Source organism: Neoarius graeffei, chromosome 5 (genome assembly GCF_027579695.1).
Source record: "Neoarius graeffei isolate fNeoGra1 chromosome 5, fNeoGra1.pri, whole genome shotgun sequence".
Classification (NCBI taxonomy): domain Eukaryota; kingdom Metazoa; phylum Chordata; class Actinopteri; order Siluriformes; family Ariidae; genus Neoarius; species Neoarius graeffei.
In genome coordinates this window covers 76,132,281-76,156,177 of record NC_083573.1, presented here as the reverse complement: position 1 = coordinate 76,156,177, position 23,897 = coordinate 76,132,281, and the positions used below count along the sequence as shown (strand labels likewise).

General features: G+C 41.0%; 1 protein-coding gene across 10 annotated transcripts in view; it reads right to left on the bottom strand.

The window, feature by feature from the left end:
• Nucleotides 1-23,897, bottom strand: part of LOC132887067 (receptor-type tyrosine-protein phosphatase mu-like) — a 521,363-nt gene that overhangs the window by 107,025 nt on the left and 390,441 nt on the right. For 5 of the 10 annotated variants that reach the window (XM_060922408.1, XM_060922409.1, XM_060922413.1 and 2 more), the window contains exons 13-14: nt 8,166-8,202; nt 1,431-1,505 (exon numbers count right to left, since the gene is read on the bottom strand). In XM_060922408.1, the coding sequence (XP_060778391.1) occupies nt 1,431-1,505; nt 8,166-8,202 (112 nt within the window). The remainder of the gene's footprint in view (nt 1-1,430; nt 1,506-8,165; nt 8,203-23,897) is intronic. The other 5 variants (XM_060922412.1, XM_060922416.1, XM_060922414.1 and 2 more) reach the window with 1 other exon arrangement.

Below are 23,897 nucleotides of genomic sequence, written 5' to 3'. Positions count from 1 at the left end.
GTTTGTGTCACAGGGGTCCAAAATTCAAATTGATTCAAACTGGTTCTTGTACCAGTTTTTAAGTGAAGGACAAGTTAAAGAACAGATTTCAGGTAATTTTTTGACATATGTGTATGGTAGTTTTGTGTAATCTGCTATAAGATGGGAGAAACAAATGAAGTGATTCTCAGAGAGGACATTTTTTTTTTTTGACAATTCAGAATCCACTACTTCCATAGTGCTTTTAAATATAAGGCTGTAAGCTTTGTGTTAGTTGTCTCTAATATTTATGTCCCAATATCTTGACCACATTTTAGGATGGGGCGGCACGGTGGTGTAGTGGTTAGCGCTGTCGCCTCACAATAAGAAGGTCCAGGTTCGAGCCCCGTGGCCGGCGAGGGCCTTTCTGTGTGGAGTTTGCATGTTCTCCCCGTGTCTGCGTGGGTTTCCTCCGGGTGCTCCGGTTTCCCCCACAGTCCAAAGACATGCAGGTTAGGTTAACTGGTGACTCTAAATTGACCGTAGGTGTGAATGTGAGTGTGAATGGTTGTCTGTGTCTATGTGTCAGCCCTGTGATGACCTGGCGACTTGTCCAGGGTGTACCCCGCCTTTCACCCATAGTCAGCTGGGATAGGCTCCAGCTTGCCTGCGACCCTGTAGAAGGATAAAGCGGCTAGAGATAATGACATGAGATGAGACCTTTTAGGATGAAAATAATCATTTTAGATATGTTATTTTATATTGAAAAATTAGCTGTCTCGGAGAGGACTTTTTTTTGACACAATTCCATACTAATTTGATCAAAATAGTCTGAAAACTTACTGGCATTCAACATTAAAACTTAACTATGTTTCCAATGATATGGAACCAAATATTTGTTTTATGGTATAAAGAATGATGTAAGTGCATCCCTTTTGGAGCTACCTGTGGTCAAAAAAGCACTTTTTCTAAATGACACGAGTAATTTTGCTAAATATGACATATATTCCCATACATTCACCAAAAATAATGTTAACACCAAATTTTTTTTTGCATGGTAAATAGAGCGTTCACAGGGCTACAATAAACAACCAAGTTTATTTAGTCAAGCCTTTTGATATTGAAGATAATAAGTGTTAAATGTGATTTTTAGCTTGCGTACCCTGATTGTAAAACAACCCATATTCAAATAGGGGAAACACTACCTGTCCAAAGGATGGAGACGTTTTATGTTATTTGTCAAGTAATACTTGATTTTCAGTGACCCAATGACAACTCAGAAGTGATATTTGGAAAAGACTGTAAAGGAATGAATCCAATTGAGATGCTTGACAGGACTTAGACTGAAACGTTGTCCTCCAACCTTTGAAGGGTTGCGCGCGCACACACACACATTACATTCTGTTCATCAATTTGTGGTTTAGTGACACACACAAAGAGCTGAGAAGAGGCTGGACAGAGGGAGGTCTAACCTGTTAGCTGGCTGTCGCCTGCAGCCGGTGGGACGCGTACGTACGGCGTGGTGAGCTGGGTCACAATAATGGCAGCTAAAAGGAGAATTCCAGGCAAACATGCAGACAGGAGAGAGATACAGAGAGAAAGAAGGGCAGGCTGAAGCCAGAGGTTGGCCAAATATATTCTTTAGTCACAGTGCTAGGCAGACAGAAAGACAGACAAGCCTACTGTTATTCAACACATTTAAGAGCTATCAGTTCATAAATCTTGCCAGTCACGTGATTCTGTATGCATGTGTTCTTGAGGTTATGTGCACTTTTTGCCTGTTTTACTTAGGCACCTTACACTGCAGCGATATGCCAGTTAGCAGATATTATTCCACAGTGTTGCTGAATTCATGATTCTGATTGGTCAATGGGTGTTGATTAATTTTCTAGAATGGCAGCTCTGACAGTAATGCCGGTTGCAGGTTTTATATTAATGCAGTTGCTCCAATATGTTAACATTTATATAGTAACAGCTAATTCACAGGAACTTGTATGGTGGATGCTGCACATAATCTAAACCTTATGATAAATGAATAAACATGCTGTTCCATAAAAAGGAAGAATGCCTAATCATTGGTATTAAGTTTTCTGTAAGGAGACATTTGTTTAACATTTATGGATGTAGTCTCCAGTGGTAGTGCTTTGCAACAGTCAGAAAGTTTTCCACCACAGGAGAGTCTTCAGGACAGAGAGCACTTTCCCAGTAACATGACAAGCTTCTTTTGTTGTCTTATTACCATCAAGAGAGAGAAAAAAGTAACAACTGTTTTTATTCTATCCACATTCACTGGATATGAGCAGTCGTGCGCTCTGATTGGCTACTCTACTACTAGGCTATCAGTTCATATATCATGAGTAGAGAAAAACAACACAGCAGAGTGTGTTGCTGAACAAACCGAGGATGAAATAAAAACTACTCAAAAACAAAACCCCAAAAAATAAAAAATAAAAAAAACCAAAAAACAAAATATGGAATAAAAGTATTTGATGGTAAGTACTGTATGTATCTTTTTTTTATTTTTCAAGAATTATTATTACAGAATTTTTCACAAATTGCTACTGTCATTTCACCGGTTTGTTTACATTCTAAGCGGAAATTATTTTGCCGGACGCTTTGTACAAAGTTTTTATTTATCGAATTTGCAAAAAATAAAAATAAAAATGCTCTGTTTCTCAAAATCCAGTGAATGTGGATAGAATAAAACAGTTATTCCACTCAATCTGACATACATGGCTTATAGCCGACGAGGCGTGCAATCAGCTCATGTACGTCTCGATTTCGTGGAATAACTGTTAAATAGCTGCTATAACATAAGTGACTACAGGAACTAACTTGGTTTGCGGACCTCCGACAGCATTAAATGCAACTACAAACGGATAAAGTATGATGTCTCTTTATTTGCTGTGGTAAACAGAATAAAACATTTTAGAACATGCTACTGGAAAATAATCAATGGTCGGGAGGGTGGTACCAGTGACCCCACTTCACATCGGGCCACATACAGTAACACCACACTGTCACTGATTATTTTCCTATAACATCACATCTCCAAGCGTTCTACTTGGCTATGTCCTATGAAAGCAATAGACTCTAGACCCCAAAAAATTAATGCCTATCTATTTTCATTTGAATTACATTATCTGATCATACAAAGAGAATAAAACATCTCTTGTAATTGTTGCTCTGGGAAGAGGAGTATTTTGATGCATTTGCTGTCTGCGACTGTCTTGAAAAATAAAGCGAAAAGTCGCTCATTTGCATAGCACAGCCCTGGCACCATTAAGAGAGATGGCATGTAGTAAGGAAAATAGATTATCTACCATCTGTGCTCAATTAAATTCCAAACGATGTTGAGGCTAGCACCGGGATGAGCCTGTGGCTTGCTAAGTGCCATCCATGTTTGCTAATGGTCCACGGGAGGTCAGGACTGTACCACTGCCAAGCAGTTCTGGGACCCGAAATCAAACGTGCTTCAACTTTCAGCAGAGCTATGATCCATCTGTCAGGAGGAGCGGGGTTTCCCGCAAGCACCATTAAACTCTGCTCCAGCAATATGCTTATCTTTAGAGTGAGGCTAACACTCGCATTCATTCTCCTTTAGATACAGTACAGGATTTTTAACAAGCTGCTGATTGTAGACGTAAGTAGGAAGGTACTGGAAACGAAGCTAAGGGGCCTTTTTATTTATACTTCTATCAGTTCTTCTAAGATTAATGAGATGTCTGATGATGCTATAATCATAAGAATGATAATAAAGAGTCATTACTGTTGATGTTCATTACTGTCATTACCATGATTATTGAATTAACATCGCATTTATTCTGGCAGACAAAGAGGAATGGATGGAATTGTGTATACAGCTTAGCTCAAACATCTTAGCATGATTTTAAATGGTTTACACAGATATCAATTGTATAGATATAAGTAGCACTAAGTGGCGGAAGTGATTCATTTTCTATAAGAGCAGCTCTGACATAATGCCAGCTGTAATTCAAATCACAGGTTTATATTAAAGTGCTTTTCCAATACGTTACAGAATCATTTCTATAGTAGCAACTCCTACACATGGACTTGTACGTCCATCATCTACACACACACACACATATACACACACAGACACACACATACAGTGGTGCTTGAAAGTTTGTGAACCCTTTAGAATTTTCTATATTTCTGCATAAATATGACCTAAAACATCATCAGATTTTCACACAAGTCCTAAAAGTAGATAAAGAGAACCCAGTTAAACAAATGAGACAAAAATATTATACTTGGTCATTTATTTATTGAGGAAAATGATCCAATATTACATATCTGTGAGTGGCAAAAGTATGTGAACCTCCAGGATTAGCAGTTAATTTGAAGGTGAAATTAGAGTCAGGTAGTTTTCAATCAATGGGATGACAATCAGGTGTGAGTGGGCACCCTGTTTTATTTAAAGAACAGGGATCTATCAAAGTCTGATCTTCACAACACATGTTTGTGGAAGTGTATCATGGCACGAACAAAGGAGATTTCTGAGGACCTCAGAAAAAGCGTTGTCGATGCTCATCAGGCTGGAAAAGGTTACAAAACCATCTCTAAAGAGTTTGGGCTCCACCAATCCACAGTCAGACAGATTGTGTACAAATGGAGGAAATTCAAGACCATTGTTACCCTCCCCAGGCGCGGCCGACCAACAAAGATCACTCCAAGAGCAAGGCGTGTAATAGTCGGTGAGGTCACAAAGGACCCCAGGGTAACTTCTAAGCAACTGAAGGCCTCTCTCACATTGGCTAATGTTAATGTTCATGTGTCCACCATCAGGAGAACACTGAACAACCATGGTGTGCATGGCAGGGTTGCAAGGAGAAAGCCACTGCTCTCCAAAAAGAACATTGCTGCTCGTCTGCAGTTTGCGAAAGATCACGTGGACAAGCCAGAAAGCTATTGGAACTAGACAGAACTCGACGCCAACGGCGTTGATGGGGATGCTTCCGCCCGGTAGACTACATGCCTTATTAAGTTGTGATTTGGGGATGGACATTTGACCTCACAGTAATCTTGACCTGGTGAAATTACTTGTATCAGCCTTGGAGATATTGTGTTCACAAGGTTTTCGGACAGACATTTGACCTCACAGTGACCTTGACCTTAGACCTTTTGATCTCAAAATCTAATCAGTTTATCTTTGTCCCCAAATGCACAAATGGTGAAAGTTTGGTGAAATTCCTTTCATTAGCCTTTGAGATATCGCGTTCACAAGGTTTCGGGATGGATGCACGCACGGACGCACGGACGGACGCACGGTCAGACGGACAACCCGAAAACATAATGCCTCCTGCACCTTACGGTGGTGGAGGCATAAAAATGTTTTGTGGACGGATGAAACCCAAATAGAACTTTTTGGTTTAAATGAGAAGTGTTATGTTTGGAGAAAGGAAAACACTGCATTCCAGCATAAGAACCTTATCCCATCTGTGAAACATGGTGAAGGTGGCAGAGAAGAGGACTATGGACAAACTACTGAACATCATGGACGATGCCAGTCACCCTCTGCACACCATCAGCAGCAACCAGAGGAGCCTGTTCAGTGACAGAATGCTCCTTCCCAAGTGCAGGACTAACAGACTTAAAAACTCCTTTGTCCCTCACGCCATCAGACTGTACAACTCCTCTCTGGGGGGGAGGAGGGGGAACAGGAGGACAGAGGACGGGAAGGAGCAGTAGCCTAGCCTAACAATAAGCAATACTGGACAATGTGCAATACAAATGTGCAATATAATGTGCAATACCGCTCCTGCTGGACTTTTTTTTCCTCCCCATATCGTATTCTTTTTTATATTTGTATATGGAAATACTTAATTTAATTTTTCTAGAAGTTTTCTCTATTTTCTATTCTCTGTTTATCCTGTAATGATGCTGCTGGAATTTTAATTTCCCTGAGGGAACCCTCCCAAAGGGATCAATAAAGTTCTATCTAATCTAATCTATCTAATCTAACATGGTGGTGGTGGTAGTATCATGGTTTGGGCCTGTTTTGCTGCATCTGGGCCAGGACGGCTTGCCATCATTGATGGAACAATGAATTCTGAATTATACCAGCAAATTCTAAAGGAAAATGTCAGGACATCTGTCCATGAACTGAATCTCAAGAGAAGGTGGGTCATGCAGCAAGACAACGACCCTAAGCACACAAGTCATTCTACCAAAGAACGGTTAAAGAAGAATAAAGTTAATGTTTTGGAATGGCCAAGTCAAAGTCCTGACCTTAATCCAATGGAAATGTTGTGGAAGGACCTGAAGCGAGCAGTTCATGTGAGGAAGCCCACCAACATCCCAGAGTTGAAGCTGTTCTGTACGGAGGAACGGGCTAAAATTCCTCCAAGCCGGTGTGCAGGACTGATCAACAGTTACCGCAAACGTTTAGTCGCAGTTATTGCTGCACAAGGGGGTCACACCAGATACTGAAAGCAAAGGTTCACATACTTTTGCCACTCACAGATATGTAATATTGGATCATTTTCCTCAATAAATAAATGACCAAGTATAATATTTTTGTCTCATTTGTTTAACTGGGTTCTCTTTATCTACTTTTAGGACTTGTGTGGAAATCTGATGTTTTAGGTCATATTTATGCAGAAATATAGAAAATTCTATAGGGTTCACAAACTTTCAAGCACCACTGTGTGTGTATGTGACACCACGGGATTTTTGTACCAGATGCTCTGTTAGAAACGGCTTTGAAAAGCGTGTGATATTTTGCACCATTTTGGCTGGCTGATCCAGTAACTATCAATGAATAATCACCTCAATAGCGCCCCTACAGGATATATTTACCACTTTTAACATCATCCACATCTGTGTTGGACTGAGGCTGGTTCTAGAGGACTTGAGACAGGGACTCGTTTTAAATGACTACCGTGTAGTTACTGTCCAGAACCGGAAATGAGTGAACACTCGACAGCGTCCATTCATTGTACATGTCCTGACTGATTCAGAGTCCTGGTGTCCATGTTTTCAACACTGCATGTTCAGAGGTTAGAAGGAATAAAAACACATTTTATGACTGACTATCTTGTATCAACAACAGTTCTAGCTTTGTTGGGAACATTTTGTACAGGTTAAAGTTGGTCCCATGTTAGAAACAGAGTATCAGCGACTAATATTCTGACATAACTGGCACAGCACCAAAAATTAATTTGGCATGGTGCCAACCAATCAATGAGGTATCGAATTAAATTTCCTATAGCTGTTTTGCAAATGCATAGTAAAAGTTGTGTAATTTTAGTCCAAAAATACACTTTAGACCGAGCTGAAACATGTACATCACGGACATTTTGAAGGCTTTCTGCCTGGAAAATGGACCATTTGGGGTTGCACGCACATGATTTCATGTCAGATTTACAGTAACTTCCCTTGGCCCAATTTCACTTTGGTTTGTATTTTCTGCACACAGAGGCTAGGTAGTGTAATGCAGCAAGTATAACTCAAAATCCGTAATCTGAGGATCTGGTATGAAAATCTGGTGGCAGTCTGACACATATAATCTAAGGCTAATAATAAATGGATTTAACACACATGATATGCTTTCTGAAAGGAGATTCTTGTAAGGAGTCACGTACAGCATGGAAGGAATCGCCATCGTCAGTGTTTTGTAACAATCGGTAAGTTTTCTGCCACAGAAGAGTCTTCAGGATAAACTACTTTGCACTTTCCGGTTTCTCAGTAACACGAGAAGCTATGTTTTTGGAAATTGGTAAACTGGCAAATCACTGCGGTGTAAATGGAATAAAACGATTCAGGACATACTGATATTGGAAAATAATCTACTTTTGGGTAATAACAGTAACTCAGCAATGCACTGGACCGCATCGCACCAAACCATCGTAGATTATTTTCATATAGCAGCACGCCGCATCGTCTTTTATTCCTAAGACTATCTGATGTCCTGAAACTGAATGTATGTATGCAATCAATACCTAAGTGAAGCACTCTGTGTTATTTCATAAGTCAGTGCTGTTAATAAGAGTTAGATGTTGAAGCATTGAAGCATAGATATTGAACTGTCATATACAAGCATCTGTAAGCTTCAGTAAGACATGAGAACCATGTGAAATGACAGGGATTTTGGCAGACATGCGAAAAGAATCAGGACATCTTTCACACATTTAGGAACATATAATCAAGCTTCACACGTGATGATTGTAAGACAGTAGTCCTACCTTTCGTGGCCACGCGAACACAATCGATTTTCGTCTCCTGCGAAAGAGAAAGACAGAGAAAAGAGGACAGGGAGAGTGACAGACAGAATAAGAGAAAGAGACAGAGACATATAGAAAGAGAAAATCACAGAAAGTAAAAGTAAGGACAGAGCGAGAAAGGGAAACGTTATTTTTTCTGTTACAAAAATGGCAACACATTAGCTTTCACGGCTTTATTTCAGTCTCCCTCTCCCCTTATACTCGGATCTTGATTTCATGTGCCTGATGGGCCACTTGTGTAAATCCATACCTGAGTAATGGGTGTATTTACAATTCTCTCGTGTATTTAGGGATACAATTTTGCGTAAGAAAAACAAAAATTGCTTCCTATTTATATAGAGTCTGCACTGCAAAAAATGGCCTTTCAAAAATAAGAAATAAAAGATTAAAACAAAGCACATTTGCTTGAATCAGGTGAAAAAAATCTGCCAATGGAACTAGTCAAATTTGACTTGGTAAGATTTCTTAAAGTAAGATGAAAAATCTAACCTGTTTTTAGATGAAATAATTCCAAAATAAGATTGGGGAACTTATTATGCGAGATCTGATTAACTCAAAATAGTTCTTCTAACAAGATCGTACTTCTTACATTTAGCCATTCAAGTCATTTTTATTTATTTCATTTTAAGGGTATTTCACTTAAATCCATGACAAAGTCTTAGCAGTAAAAACTGAATTTAAGATAAATATACTAATATTAGGATTGTTAAATTCTACAACTAAGCATTGCTAGCTTAAAAGATTCTCCTTTTGTGACCTGTAATTAGTAAAATACTCTAGATATGAGACCAGAGACTATCTTGAATCAAGTTGATGACATGTGTAGCACTGCAACAAGTTTATTTTTTTCCCATTTCAACATTGAAACATTAAAACATCTCTTAAGATTCCACTTCCCCAGGACCTCAGGCACCAAAAAATAAAAAAAATAAAAAAGTCTACGCATTTTGACTTACAGTGCTTACACAACGCCAAAGCAACAGTGCATTTTGGGGGCACTGACTATTCATGTGTACGAGGTGTTTACAAGATCAGGCACAAACAAACAAACAAACAAACAAACAAACAAACAAACAAACAAAAACCACTGAACTTAACTCACAGCATTCCAAAAAGACCTCACTAAAATGCCCTCCACTCACTCATAGCCTTTTTGAAGGCACTTGTCTGGTCTAGAGTCTGTACAGCATCTAGAAGGAGCTCACTCTGAATGACTGAGAAAACAGTCGCAGTAAACTTAGGATATGTAAGGTGGAGTTGAATTGTCATGAAAGATTCAAAGATTTCAGTAAAGTTCATTTATTCCCAAGACAAGCATACTTTGTTTTTTTTTCTTTCTTGAAACAAGATGAACCGCGGGCGGCACGGTGGTGTAGTGGTTAGCGCTGTCGCCTCACAGCAAGAAGGTCCAGGTTCGAGCCCCGTGGCCGGCGAGGGCCTTTCTGTGCGGAGTTTGCATGTTCTCCCCGTGTCCGCGTGGGTTTCCTCCGGGTGCTCCGGTTTCCCCCACAGTCCAAAGACATGCAGGTTAGGTTAACTGGTGACTCTAAATTGACCGTAGGTGTGAATGTGAGTGTGAATGGTTGTTTGTGTCTATGTGTCAGCCCTGTGATGACCTGGCGACTTGTCCAGGGTGTACCCCGCCTTTCTCCCGTAGTCAGCTGGGATAGGCTCCAGCTTGCCTGCGACCCTGTAGAACAGGATAAAGCGGCTAGAGATAATGAGATGAGATGAAAGATGAACCGCATTTGACAAATGTCCAAAATGTACTTCCTTGTTTTAAAAAAAACTTGCTTTATTTTCAAAGGTGCTCCAAATAAGACTTTTTCAAGACATTTTGTCTATACAAGATTTTCAAGATGGACTGTCTAAAAACTAGCCTTTCTAGCTAAATGAGGTTTTGCTTGTTGGGCAATTATGTCTTATAATAAGGGTGGCTAGATGTTTTGACTTGAAAATAGACAAATAAACTTCCTAAGATTTTTATTTTTTGCAGTGTGGAAGTGGAGTGGAAGGCCATACAGGAGTTGCAGCTGCTTCTTCCTGCCATGCTGTAAATCCATTCCCGGTTCATGTCTGACAGCACAGCAAAGGACCATTGAATCAAAAAGCTAATTCTGAATTCAGTGGTGTGTAGTAAAGCAGTTGAAACCAACAAAAATGGCAGCCAAGATCACCACTAGACCATCACTCGCAGTGGAGGTGTGAAAATGGTGGAAGAAAAACATCTTCTTTCCACAAAATTCAGCAGCTCCAAACTCGGATGCGTGTGCTTCTTCGCCTGACGTTTCCAAATGACAAAACAATAGATAAGACAAAGCTGTGACAGTGTATGGAGCTGCATTCGTTGTCTTACAAAACAGGAACAAGCAAAAAGGAAACGGGGACATGAATATTCAAACGGCAGCAAGTGATGGAATAGCTGGTTTTAATCCCTTTAGCTTTATTACAGCAAAATGCACTTGTGAGGCCTGATGCATTATTGAAGAGATGACAAATTAAACTACAGGGCTGTGAATTATTGAGGCTGGTGGCAGGATGATTAGAAGCAGGTACGGCAGCACTCAGGCCACAAGTTCTGATCATAAAAAATGATGCTCAAACATGGGCAGACAGAATGTGTTCAAACAGGACTGGCGTAGAGAGGTGACGATGAACAGTGGAAGCAGGCCAAACATGAATAAAGCATGGTTCCAACCATAGCCGTTTATATGACAGTGTGTTCAGACTTACTAACCCAGTTTCCATAAAAGTTGGGATATTTTCCAAAATGCAATAAAAACAAAAATCTCTCTCTTTTTTTTTTCCGTTTCTGGTTGAGAGTATGCGGTGCGCATTCTGGCTGCCGCTTCTCACCGGAGCTTTTTATTTTATGTTATTTTCCCTTTTGTTTTTCTTTTTTGTGTTTGCGTGGTTTGATGTTTGTTTTTTGTTTTTGTTTGAGTGTTTTGTGGTTGAGTGGTTGTGGTGTAGCTCCGGACCCAGTTTTGGGCATCGGTTCCCATCAGGTCTTGGTGCGCCATGGGTGATGCCTGTGTTCCTCACTATGGACTGCAGTGAGCTCATTGCTCATTTTGACATCACAGTTGTCCAGTGCTCTGTGCGGCGGTACTTTTGTGCTTGGCACGGTGTTCCGAGCAATGTTGCTCGGTGGCGTCATGGCAGCTGTGCAGGCAGTTTGGGACATACCAGCGCTCTGCGTGGCGGTGCTTCTGTGCTCACTTTGTGGATCCATGGCGCGGTGTTCCGGGTGACGTGGGACTTGTTTTCGTGCGCCTTTTGGTGGGACTGTGGCTGCTACACCATTGGAATGACATCCTGACATTTATTTGGTGGACTCCCCCCCCCCCATTATAATTGTAAAGTGACCTTGGGTATGAGAAAGGCGCAATATAAATTTAACTACTTCTTCTTCTTCTCCTTATTATTATGTTAATATATGTGAACTTTTATTTAACTGACAAAAATACAAAGAAAAGATTTTCAATAGTTTTACCGAGGGCGGCACGGTGGTCTAGTGGTTAGCACTGTTGCCTCACAGCGAGAAGGTTCTGGGTTCAAGCCCAGTAGCTGACGGGGGCCTTTCTGTGTAGAGTTTGCATGTTCTCCCCATGTCCGCGTGGGTTTCCTCCGGGTGCTCCGGTTTCCCCCACAGTCCAAAGACATGCAGGTTAGGTTAACTGGTGACTCTAAATTGACCGTAGGTGTGAATGTGAGTGTGAATGGTTGTTTGTCTCTATGTGTCAGCCCTGTGATGACCTGGCGACTTGTCCAGGGTGTACCCCGCCTTTCGCCCGTAGCCAGCTGGGATAGGCTCCAGCTTGCCCGCGACCCTGCACAGGATAAGCAGTAATGGATGGATGGATAGTTTTACTGACCAACTTAATTGTATTTTGTAAATATAAACCAAGTTAGAATTTGATGCCCGTAACACACTTTAAAAAAAAAAAGTTGGGACAGAGGCATTATTACCATGATATTACATCACATTTCCTCTTAATAACACTTTTTAATTGTATGGTATCTGTGGATACTAATTGTTGCCGTTTTGCAACTGGAATTTTTGTCCATTCTTCCTTGATACAAGACTGCAGCTGCTCAACAGTCTGTGGTTGCTGTTGTCTGATTCTCCTCTTCATGATGCACCATGCATTCTCAGTAAGAGACAGATTTGGACTGGCAGCAGGCCAGTCAAGCACACACACTCTGTATCTATGAAGACATGCTATTGTAGCCTGTGCAGGATGAGACCTAGCATTGTCCTGCTGCAATAAGCATGGACTTCCTGGGAAGAGACGTTGCCTTGAATATGTCTGTCCAAAATCCCAGTATATGTCCCAATATATCAATGGTACCGTCACACACATGCTGTACTGCATTTTTCTCTGATAACAAACTGGATGGTCGTATTCACCTTTGGCACTGAAAACTCGATGTTCAGTTTTTCCAAAAAACAAGCTGAAATGTTGACTCATCTGACCACAGCGCACGTTTCCACTGTCTTTCAGTCCACCTGAGATGAGTTCAGGCCCAGAGAAATCGGCAGTGTTTCTGCATAGAATTGATGAATGGCTTCCTCCTCGCATAATACAGTTTCAGGTTGCATTTCTGGATGCAGCGGTGGACTGTGTTATGTAACAACAGTTTTCCAAAGTACTCCTGAGCACATGTGGCTATATTTATCACATTAGTATGACGGTTTCTCAAGCAGTGCCACCTGAGGGCTTGAAGGTCAGGCACATTCAACAGTGGTTTCTGACCTTGCCCTTTACACACCGAGATGTCTCAAAATTCCCTGAATCTTTTCACAAGATGGTATACTGTAGATTTTGAAAGACATAAAATCTTGTGTTGAGAAATGTTCTTTTTGAATTGACAAACAATTCCCTTATGGATTTTGGCACAAAGCAGTGAGCCACGACCCATCCTTGCTTGCAAAGACGGAGTCTTTGGTGCTGCTCCTTTTACTGTATCCCCAATCATGTTACCAATTAACCTGCTTATTGTGGAATCTTCCAAAATGGTGTTACTTGAATATCCTATAAACTTTTCAGTCTTATTTTGCCTCTGTCCCAACTTCTTTTGAGTGTGTTGCAGGCATCAAATTCTAACTTTGTTTATATTTACAAAATACAATTAAGTCGGTCAGTAAAACTATTGAAAATTTTTCCTTTGTACTTTTGTCAGTTAAATAAAGGTTCGTGTGAATTAAGAAAGCACAGATTTTTTTTTTTCATTTTGGAAAATATCCCAACTTTACTAGTAATGGGGTTAGTAGTGTGTTATTGTCATTGTGGTCCAGGTAATGTTTGGGCTTTGCATCATTTTAGTAAGCGCTTTATCCAGGTCAGGGTTGTAGTGGATCCAGAGCCTATCCTGGGAACACTGGGTGTGAGGCAGGAATAGATCCTGAACAGAATGCCAGTCCATCACAGGGAAATATTCGCACAGTCATTCACACATAGGGGCAATTTAGAATAGCCAATTCACCGACTGGCTTTTTTTTTTTGGTTTAGTTTTTTAAGGTGGGATGCTGACCATCAAGACAATCCTGTTTCATATTAATGTATCAGCTTCTGTTCACACGTGCACCCTCATGATCTTTGTATTGTACTCGTAAGTTAGTCTCCTCTTTGCAAGGAAGGTGCATGTAATGGTTGGTGCTGAGAAACAGAATGGCACTGAGCTTGACTGAGCTACTTCACTACTACACTATATACCGTCACCTCCCTTGTTAAAACTGGGCTATTTCCCAATCAGTCAAGGTCAAAGGGCATGGCAGGGTGAGTGTTTGGCAGTAGAACCCAAAGACTCTTTACAGAACGAACCTGGGAGCTTGCAAGCAATTTGCACAGAGCTGCCTTCTTTCTGAAATGTCACGGTGTTACAATTACTTGAACACACACACACACACACACACACACACACACACACACACACACACACACACAAGAAAAAATCTTTTTGGACTTGTGTTTCCACGATACCCTGTTAAAAGTTTTAAAGCTGAGTCACAATGGCAACATGTCCACATGAATACAGTCATTAGGGAGGGATGTCTGTCTGTAAGGTGCCATAAGGTGGGCAGCAAACAGTACACACGCGCGCACACACACAAGCACGCACACACTCATAGCCTGCAGGCCGAGTGCATCCAATTAGAGTCGGTGAATTATCTAATGGCCTGAGCCTTGCTCTCATTTGCTGGCACTGGAATAAAGGATTGGCTTTTCATTAAGGTCAATTTGCATATAAAAAAGGGAGATGGCTGATAATTCTAATTTCCAATTAAACTGGAGTGTTAATAATGCAGTCTTGAATAGCCGCCTTGTACAGTACTACTGAGCAACTTGCTATGAAAGCATTCCCCTCATTGATAGTTTCATTTGCCTCTGCCAGCTTCACCATCCTGTCGCTGCAAAATTCCCCTTTAACGGTCGGAAATTCAATATTTCTAAATTGAGCATATCGGTCCGCTGATGGAAAAGGGCTTGATGGAGAAACACGCTGGTGGGCTCGTGATACATCACAAATCATCCTCTATCGGATATTAATCTACAGCTTGCTGTCTCTGATTTGCTGTTCATACAGGGACAAATTGATTCCACAGCAGAATGGAGCGTTTCTACAGCAAATAATCGACAAAATATTTGGAGTCATATTACGCAGGGACTGCCCTTTATGGAGCACTTGCATGTGACGTCACAGCCGATCCAGATTGTGACAGACGCCATCTTGTCGGTCAAACGCCATATTCCGCCTTCTACTTCTGGTTCTACTTCTGCTTTTACTTCTACCTTTTCTTTTGGAAAACCCTACTATATACAATTCTACTACAACGGCTGCGGCTACAAGCTCTCCCTACCTGTGCACGTTTTTTATGTTTTTTGTGTGTATTTTTGCGTGTTGTTCGTCTGTACCGGACTTCAATATCCACTACAACCGTATGGACTTACTGGGCATTGGTTTCCAGCAGAAAATGATGGTTTGTAGCGATTTCCATCGCATGCACAACATTCCGGACGAGATAGCGAGACCAGCGGGGTCTCCGTGGATTGTTATCGGAAGCAAAGCGAAGGAGGCGGCGTCGGGAGCGGAAGCAAAAGCGAGGCTGCAGAGCCGGCCTGTTGACTAAGCTCAGAAAACAGCCACTCAAACCTCCACTGCCAAGCCTCTACCTCTCCAACGCCAGATCCATGTAAACAAGACGGACGACTTGGAATTACAGCTGGAATTACCTTATTCTATTCTATAATCGGCTGGTCAGTGCTATACTCAATACTTAAGTGACTTACCCATCCAATGAGGATTCTTGTTTACAAGATGCCACATCTGAGTCGCTGACAAATCCTGAATTTCTGTAAAGATAACTGTCCAGAGATTTATAGGCACGCAGTGCTTCACCACTGAACAGCGAGGGAAAGTTGATGAGGTAATCATACACGTCCGGGTATTCCGCTGGCAGTTCAAAATCCGGTCGTGAAAACTCCGTCCGGAAAGCCATAAGGGTCACTAATCTGTAGATCGTTTATTTTAGACATATATCTAGTTATCTGTTCATTAGAAAAATGAGCCGTGTAGTCCGTCGGTTGAAATTGATCCATTCTGTACACGAGTGCAGCAGTATTCAGCGGTGTTTTTGACCGACAAGATGGCGGTTGTGTACTTTCCGGTCACGTGACTGCAAGATCTCTATTGGCAGATTCTAACCATGATATCTCAGCCAATCATTTTATTTCATTTAGAAGACTGCAAACTCTGTTTGCAGAAGAAAAGAAAGTTATGCAATACTAATTAAAAAGCTAAAAAAGTATTAACTGGTTTAGAAGGTCAGAGGCACACTGGACTTCATTTATTCAAAGGCGTACACCAGAGGAAGGGAAGGGGAAAACTTCCGACGTGTAATGGATCTAATGTGCAGTAGAAAGTTTGGGTACTGAATTAAAATCCACTTGAAACAGTTAACAAATTTCCCTTGTAAATTCATTGACAGAGACAGAAACAATATTAACTTATGCCAAGAGTAGCAGTTGTTAACTGAGTGCATGCATATACAGTTGTATTCAGAAGTTTACGTACAGTGACATGAATGTCATGGCAATATTTGGGCTTTCAGTAATTTCTTTGAACTGTTCTTTTTCTGTGGCAGAATGTACAGCATACATCTTTCATTAAAAAAACTAGATAGAACTCGACGCCAACGTCATCGATGGGGATGCCCCCGCCCGGTAGACTACACGCCTTATGAAGTTGTGATTTGGGGATGGACATTTGACCTCACAGTAATTTTGACCTGGTGAAATTACTTGTATTAGGTTTTCGGACAGACATTTGACCTCACAGTGACCTTGACCTTAGACCTTTTGACCTCAAAATCTAATCAGTTTATCTTTGTCCCCAAATGCACAAATGGTGAAAGTTTGGTGAAATTCCTTCCATCTGCCTTGGAGATATTGTGTTCACAAGGTTTTCGGACAGACATTTGACCTCACAGTGACCTTGACCTTAGACCTTTTGATCTCAAAACCTAATCAGTTCATGTTTGTCCCAAAGCGCACAAATGGTGAAAGTTTGGTGAAATTCCTTTCATCAGCCTTTGAGATATCGTGTTCACAAAGTTTCGGGACGGACGCACGTACGCACGGACAACCTGAAAACATAATTCCTCCTGCACCTTACGGTGGTGGAGGCATAAAAACACTAGAATTTGGTTCACAAGTTTTAATTTTCTTTGGATTTTCTGAAATCAACACAGGGTCAACATTATACATACAGGGTCAAAAATATACATACAGCACACCTAATATTTGGGTAAAATGTCTCTTTGCAAGATTCACCTTGACCAAACATTTTTGTTTACCATGAACAAGCTTCTGGCAGAATTCTGGTTGGATATTTCACGACACTTCATGGTAAAATTGGTAGAGTTCAAATAATTTTTTTTTTCTTGGCATGGACTCAACTTATAAGCACGGTCCATATATTTTCAATAGGGTTGAAGTCAGGACTTATTTTAAGCTTAATGTTAGCCTGCTTTATCCTCCATAACCAGCTCTGATGCGTGTTTGGGTTCATTGTCCTGTTGTAACTCCCAAGTCGTGTTCAAGTTTCTGATGGTTTATGCTGAAGAATTCTGAGGTAGTCCTCCTTCTTCATTATTCCATCCACTTTGTGCAATGCACCAGTTCCACTGGCAGCAAAACAGCCCCAGAGCATGATGATCCTACCACCACCACCAGCTGGTACAGTGTCCCTCTGTACATGATGGTCATTGTGGCCAAACAACTCAAACTTTGTCTCATCTGACCATACAGCTATCCTCTAAAAGGTCTTTTCTTTGTCCATATGGTCAGCTTCAAACTTTAGTTAAGCTTAAAGGTGTCAATTATGGAGCAGGGGGTTATTTCTTGGATAGCAGCCTCTTAGTCCATGGTGGTGTAAAACTCACTGAACTGCAGACAGTGATCCATCAGCTTCCAGTTCATGGCAGGGCTGTGCCATGGTAGTCTGGCTAACGCAACTTCAAAGCTCTGCGAGCATTGGTCTGGCAAAGATATTAAGCCCAACCGTTTCCCAAAGCACGTGGTTGACCCGCCTCCCTGAAATGCCTCAGTTTGCTACTGATCGAAGCCAGAAAAGGCTGTGACGAAGCTTAAACCAATCACATCACTCTTTCCTCTGAGGTATGTGACGCGACGGAAACTGCTTGAGTAACAGGAAGAAGAAGGAGGAGAATAAAAACCTCCAGGGCTGCTCTTTGCTCCGTTTTCAATGAGAACTTCCCGTTGAATGCTTTCAATACAGCATCTACCGCTGTGTCAAAGGCTTGCCGCTGCTCCATGTTCGTAATGTTTCTAGTGAATGAAGCGCTTCCGGCATAGATTCTGTAAACAATCTATGGCTTCCGGTCGCAGTTCTACTACGTCACTGCCTTGAACACGCCTCTACCCAGGGCCGTTGGAGATGCTCAAAGTTGATTGGCTCCCAATTTTTCGGGAGCTTGGAAGAGCTGGAGATAGCTTGCCTTGCCAGACTAAGTTCGCAACAGGCCCCCATGTTGCGTCACACTTAGGATGGGCAGGCCCAGGCTAGTGCCATGGTGGTTCCCAGGTTGTTCCTGACCATTCAAACCAATTTCCTTTCAGCTGATGGTGACAGTTTGGGTTTTCTTGAAGCAAAGTGGCTTGACAAAGTGACTACACCTCACAATAACTTGGATCCAATTGTTTGAACTGATCTTGGAATTTGCAGTTTTTTAGAAATGGCACCAAGAGACATTCTGGAGTTGTGTATATCTGCAATCCTCTTTCTCAGAGCTGCACTGAGCTCCTTGGACTTTCCCATTTTACTGCATGTTGGTCAATCCAATGAGTGCTGTAAACAAACCCTTTTTATGAAGTTAAAGATAAGCTACCAACTGTAGTCAGTCATGATCACTAACAGGAAGTTAAGAGACCTCGGCCTTGGCAAGATAAGAGACATTTTGGAAGTTTTGGCACCTCTGAATTAATAATCTAAGTGAGTGTATGTAATTTTTTGACCCTGTATTTATAATTTTGACCCTGTGTCGATTTCAGAAAACCCAAAGAAAATTAAAACTTGTGCACCAAATTCTAGTGGGTTTTTTTTTAATTAAAGATGTATGCTGTACAGTCATTCTGCCACAGAAAAAGAACAAAGAAATTACTGAAAGCCCAAATATTGCCATGACATTCATGTCACTGTATGTAAACTTCTGACCATAACTGTATCAAGGGAGCAAAATACTAGTGCATCTCAAAAAATTAGAATATCGTGAAAAAAAAAATTTTGGGGGTAATTTAATTCAAAAAGGTAAACTTTCATATATTATATATTCATTATACAACCCCAATTTCAAAAAAGTTGGGACAAAGTACAAATTGTAAATAAAAATGGAATGCAATGATGTGGAAGTTTCAAAATTCCATATTTTATTGAGAATAGAACATAGATGACATATCAAATGTTTAAACTGAGAAAATGTATCATTTAAAGAGAAAAATTAGGTGATTTTTAAATTTCATGACAACAACACATCTCAAAAAAGTTGGGACAAGGCCATGTTTACCACTGTGAGACATCCCCTTTTCTCTTTACAACAGTCTGTAAACGTCTGGGGACTGAGGAGACAAGTTGCTCAAGTTTAGGGATAGGAATGTTAACCCATTCTTGTCTAATGTAGGATTCTAGTTGCTCAACTGTCTTAGGTCTTTTTTTGTCGTATCTTCCGTTTTATGATGCGCCAAATGTTTTCTATGGGTGAAAGATCTGGACTGCAGGCTGGCCAGTTCAGTACCCGGACCCTTCTTCTACGCAGCCATGATGCTGTAATTGATGCAGTATGTGGTTTGGCATTGTCATGTTGGAAAATGCAAGGTCTTACCTGAAAGAGACGTCGTCTGGATGGGAGCATATGTTGCTCTTGAACCTGGATATACCTTTCAGCATTGATGGTGTCTTTCCAGATGTGTAAGCTGCCCATGCCACACGCACTAATGCAACCCCATACCCTCAGAGATGCAGGCTTCTGAACTGAGTGCTGATAACAACTTGGGTCGTCCTTCTCCTCCTTAGTCCGAATGACACGGCGTCCCTGATTTCCATAAAGAACTTCAAATTTTGATTCGTCTGACCACAGAACAGTTTTCCACTTTGCCACAGTCCATTTTAAATGAGCCTTGGCCCAGAGAAGACGTCTGCGCTTCTGGATCACGTTTAGATACGGCTTCTTCTTTGAACTATAGAGTTATAGCTGGCAACGGCGGATGGCACGGTGAATTGTGTTCACAGATAATGTTCTCTGGAAATATTCCTGAGCCCATTTTGTGATTTCCAATACAGAAGCATGCCTGTATGTGATGCAGTGCCGTCTAAGGGCCCGAAGATCACGGGCACCCAGTATGGTTTTCCGGCCTTGACCCTTACGCACAGAGATTCTTCCAGATTCTCTGAATCTTTTGATGATATTATGCACTGTAGATGATGATATGTTCAAACTCTTTGCAATTTTACACTGTCGAACTCCTTTCTGATATTGCTCCACTATTTGTCGGCGCAGAATTAGGGGGATTGGTGATCCTCTTCCCATCTTTACTTCTGAGAGCCTCTGCCACTCCAAGATGCTCTTTTTATACCCAGTCATGTTAATGACCTATTGCCAATTGACCTAATGAGTTGCAATTTGGTCCTCCAGCTGTTCCTTTTTTGTACCTTTAACTTTTCCAGCCTCTTATTGCCCCTGTCCCAACTTTTTTGAGATGTGTTGCTGTTATGAAATTTCAAATGAGCCAAAAATTGGCATGAAATTTCAAAATGTCTCACTTTCGACATTTGATATGTTGTCTATGTTCTATTGTGAATACAATATCAGTTTTTGAGATTTGTAAATTATTGCATTCCGTTTTTATTTACAATTTGTACTTTGTCCCAACTTTTTTGGAATCGGGGTTGTACCTAAAGTTAAATATTTCAAGCTTTTTTAGTTTTAATTTTGATGATTATGGCTTATAGCTCATGAAAATCAGAAACCCAGTATCTCAAATTATTAGAATATTTCCTAAGCTCAATCAAAAAAGGATTTACAATACAAAAATGTCCAACTTCTGAAAAGTATATTCATTTATACACTCAATACTTGGTTGGGACTCCTTTACCACAAATTACTGCATCAGTGCGGTGTGGCATGGAGGCGATCAGCCTGTAACACTGCTGAGGTGTTACTGAAGCCCAGGTTGCTTTGATAGTGGCCTTCAGCTCGTCTGTATTTTTGGGTCGGGTGTTTCTCATCTTCCTCTTGACAATACCCCATAGATTTTCTGTGGGGTTTGGGTGAGGCGAGTTGGCTGGCCAATTAAGCACAGAAATATCATGGTCAGCAAACTATCTGGTAGTAGTTTTGGCACTGTGGGCAGGTGCTAAGTCCTGCTGGAAAAGTTAACGGCTGTGATGACTTTGGACTTGATAAAACACAGTGGACCAACACCAGCAGATGACATGGGACCCTACAGCGGAACGAAGCATTTCTACAGCAAATGATCTACAAAATATTTGGAGTCGTATTACGCAGGGAGGGCCCTTTATTGTCAGATTAACCATAACATCTCAGCCAATCTTTTTATCTCGTTTAGAAGACTGCAAACTCTGTTTGCAGAAGAAAAGAAAGAAATGCAATTCTAATTAAAAAGCTAAAAAACTATTAACTGGTGCAGCATGGCATGGAGGTGATTAGCCTGTAACACTGCTGAGGTGTTATTGAAGCCCAGGTTGCTTTGACAGTGGCCTTCAACTCGTCTGTATTTTTGGGTCGGGTGTTTCTCATCTTCCTCTTGACAATACCCTCGAGATTTTCTATGGGGTTTAGGTGAGGTGAGTTGGCTGGCCAATTAAGCACAGAAATAGGCCAATTAAGCACAGAAATATCATGGTCAGCAAACCATTTGGTAGTAGTTTTGGCACTGTGGACAGGTGCTAAGTCCTGCTGGAAAAGTCAACGGCTGTGTTGACTTTAGACTTGATAAAACACAGTGGACCAACACCAGCAGATGACATGGCACCCTACAGTGAAACGAAAATCATCAAGGACTGCGGAAACTTCACACTGGGCTTCAAACACCTTCCATTCTACGCCTCTCCACTCTTCCTCCAGATTCTAGGACCTTGATTTCCAAATGAAATGCAAAATTTACTTTCATCTGAAAAGAGGACTTTGGACCACCGAGCAACAGTCCAGTTCTTTCTCTCCTTAGCCCAGGAGAGACACTTATGACATTATCTCTGGTTCAGGAGAGATGTGATATTAGGAATGCGACAGTTGTAACCCCTTTCCTGAAGACGTCTGTGCATGGTGGCTCTTGATGCACTGACACCAGCCTCAGTCCACTCTTTGTGAAGCTCTGCCAAGTTCTTGAATCGACTTTTCTTGACAATCCTCTCAAGGCTGTGGTCATCCCTGTTGCTTGTGCACCTTTTCCAGCCAACCTTTTCAGCAATGACCTTCTGTGGCTTACCCTCCTTGTGGAAGGTGTCAATGATCATCTTCTGGATAACTGTCAAGCAGTCTTCCCCATGACTGTGGTTGTGTGTACTGAACTAAACTGAGAGATGCATGGTATTTATACTGTTTAAATAGTAATTTACTGAAACTCGAAATGAAATATTCTAATAATTTGAGATACTGGATTTCTGATTTTCATGACCTAAAAGCCATATTCATCAATATTACGTTGTAAAACAAAAAAGGCTTAAATATTTCACTTTACATGTAATGAGTATAGAATATGAAAGTTTACCTTTTTAATTCAATTATAAAAAATGAACTTTTTCACGATATTCTAATTTTTTGAGATGCACTAGTATACTGTAAGCTCTGGTATTCATCCATCAACTCTAAAGAAACCATAGTTCTTGTGTTGTAGTTTACTGTATTTGACCCTTTCAACAAGAAGGCGTCAAGCAGCGGAGGAGACACCAGTCATCCTTGGGACAGGACGGACACCGTTCGTGTAACACCTCGAAACAGCGTTCATCATTTCAAGTTTTTCTATCTTCCCTGTTCGGCACGTTATTGCTTACCTGATTCCAATTTTTCCTCTCTTAATGAAATGATGACCTGCTTTTAGACAAATACTGTCTTATGTTCATTTCAGTGATCTATGTCAAGGATTATGAATTTTTTGCACCAAAGCATGAAGCTTTTTATTCCTGAACTTTTTACGAACAGAAACAGTGACATCATTTGTTGGCTTACTTTATTTTTGAATAGCATATAACTAAATTTTGAATAGCATATAACTTAAAGCTGTACTGCCTTTCAGATTTTTCAGGTTTAGGTCATGAAAAGAATTTGCCCTGACACCCAATTATTTTTGTTTAGGGGACCGAAAGCTACTGAATTCGAATCACAGACTTCCAATTTTCTTCGGTTTATTTTTTAACAGAACAATTTATGCATTTAGGCCCACGTGGCCCTAAATTCTCCGTTATTTTTTCTTGCTTCACCATGACCCAATTCAAGACACTACGTCATGCATGACGTGGTGGGCTTTCCCTGTTCATGCAAGGCATTGTGGGATACAAATTTGAAACAGGAGAGAAAAATGGAGGACATGAGTGTGAGAATGAAACGTGAAAGACTGACTACAGTAACGGAAAGCGAGAAGAAAAGACGTTATGTTGCGAAGGAAAGGAAACGCAGGACCAAACTAATAAATATCGGTGGTCAGCGAGCACCCCGGTGTGATCAGCTGTTCGTTTAGCGACAGGATGATGGAACTGTCAGTGCACGGTCAAAGTAAACCTGTAGATGGCAGCAATGCAACACTGGATGCCAGCTGCCGTAAAACCCAAAAGAAGAAGGAGAAGAAGTAGAAAAAGAAGACGGTAAACCTGCGCATGCACACACGGACTTCCTCTGTCTGCTTGACTGTGCGAAGCGAGCGATTTCATGCACATTATTTGCGAGGGAATCCCCTCGAATTAAATAACTTCCCAGCCACAGAATGGCCTGGTTTTTTTTAGATACTGCAGAAGTAAACATATATCACAATGACCAAATTTCAGAGGGAACTAAATTTCACCGGTTTTATGAAATGGAAAGGCCGTCTAGCTTTAAGAGAACTCAACATACTTTGAGCCACAAGCTCAGTCAGTTGCAGATGTGTTTTTGTTAACAGG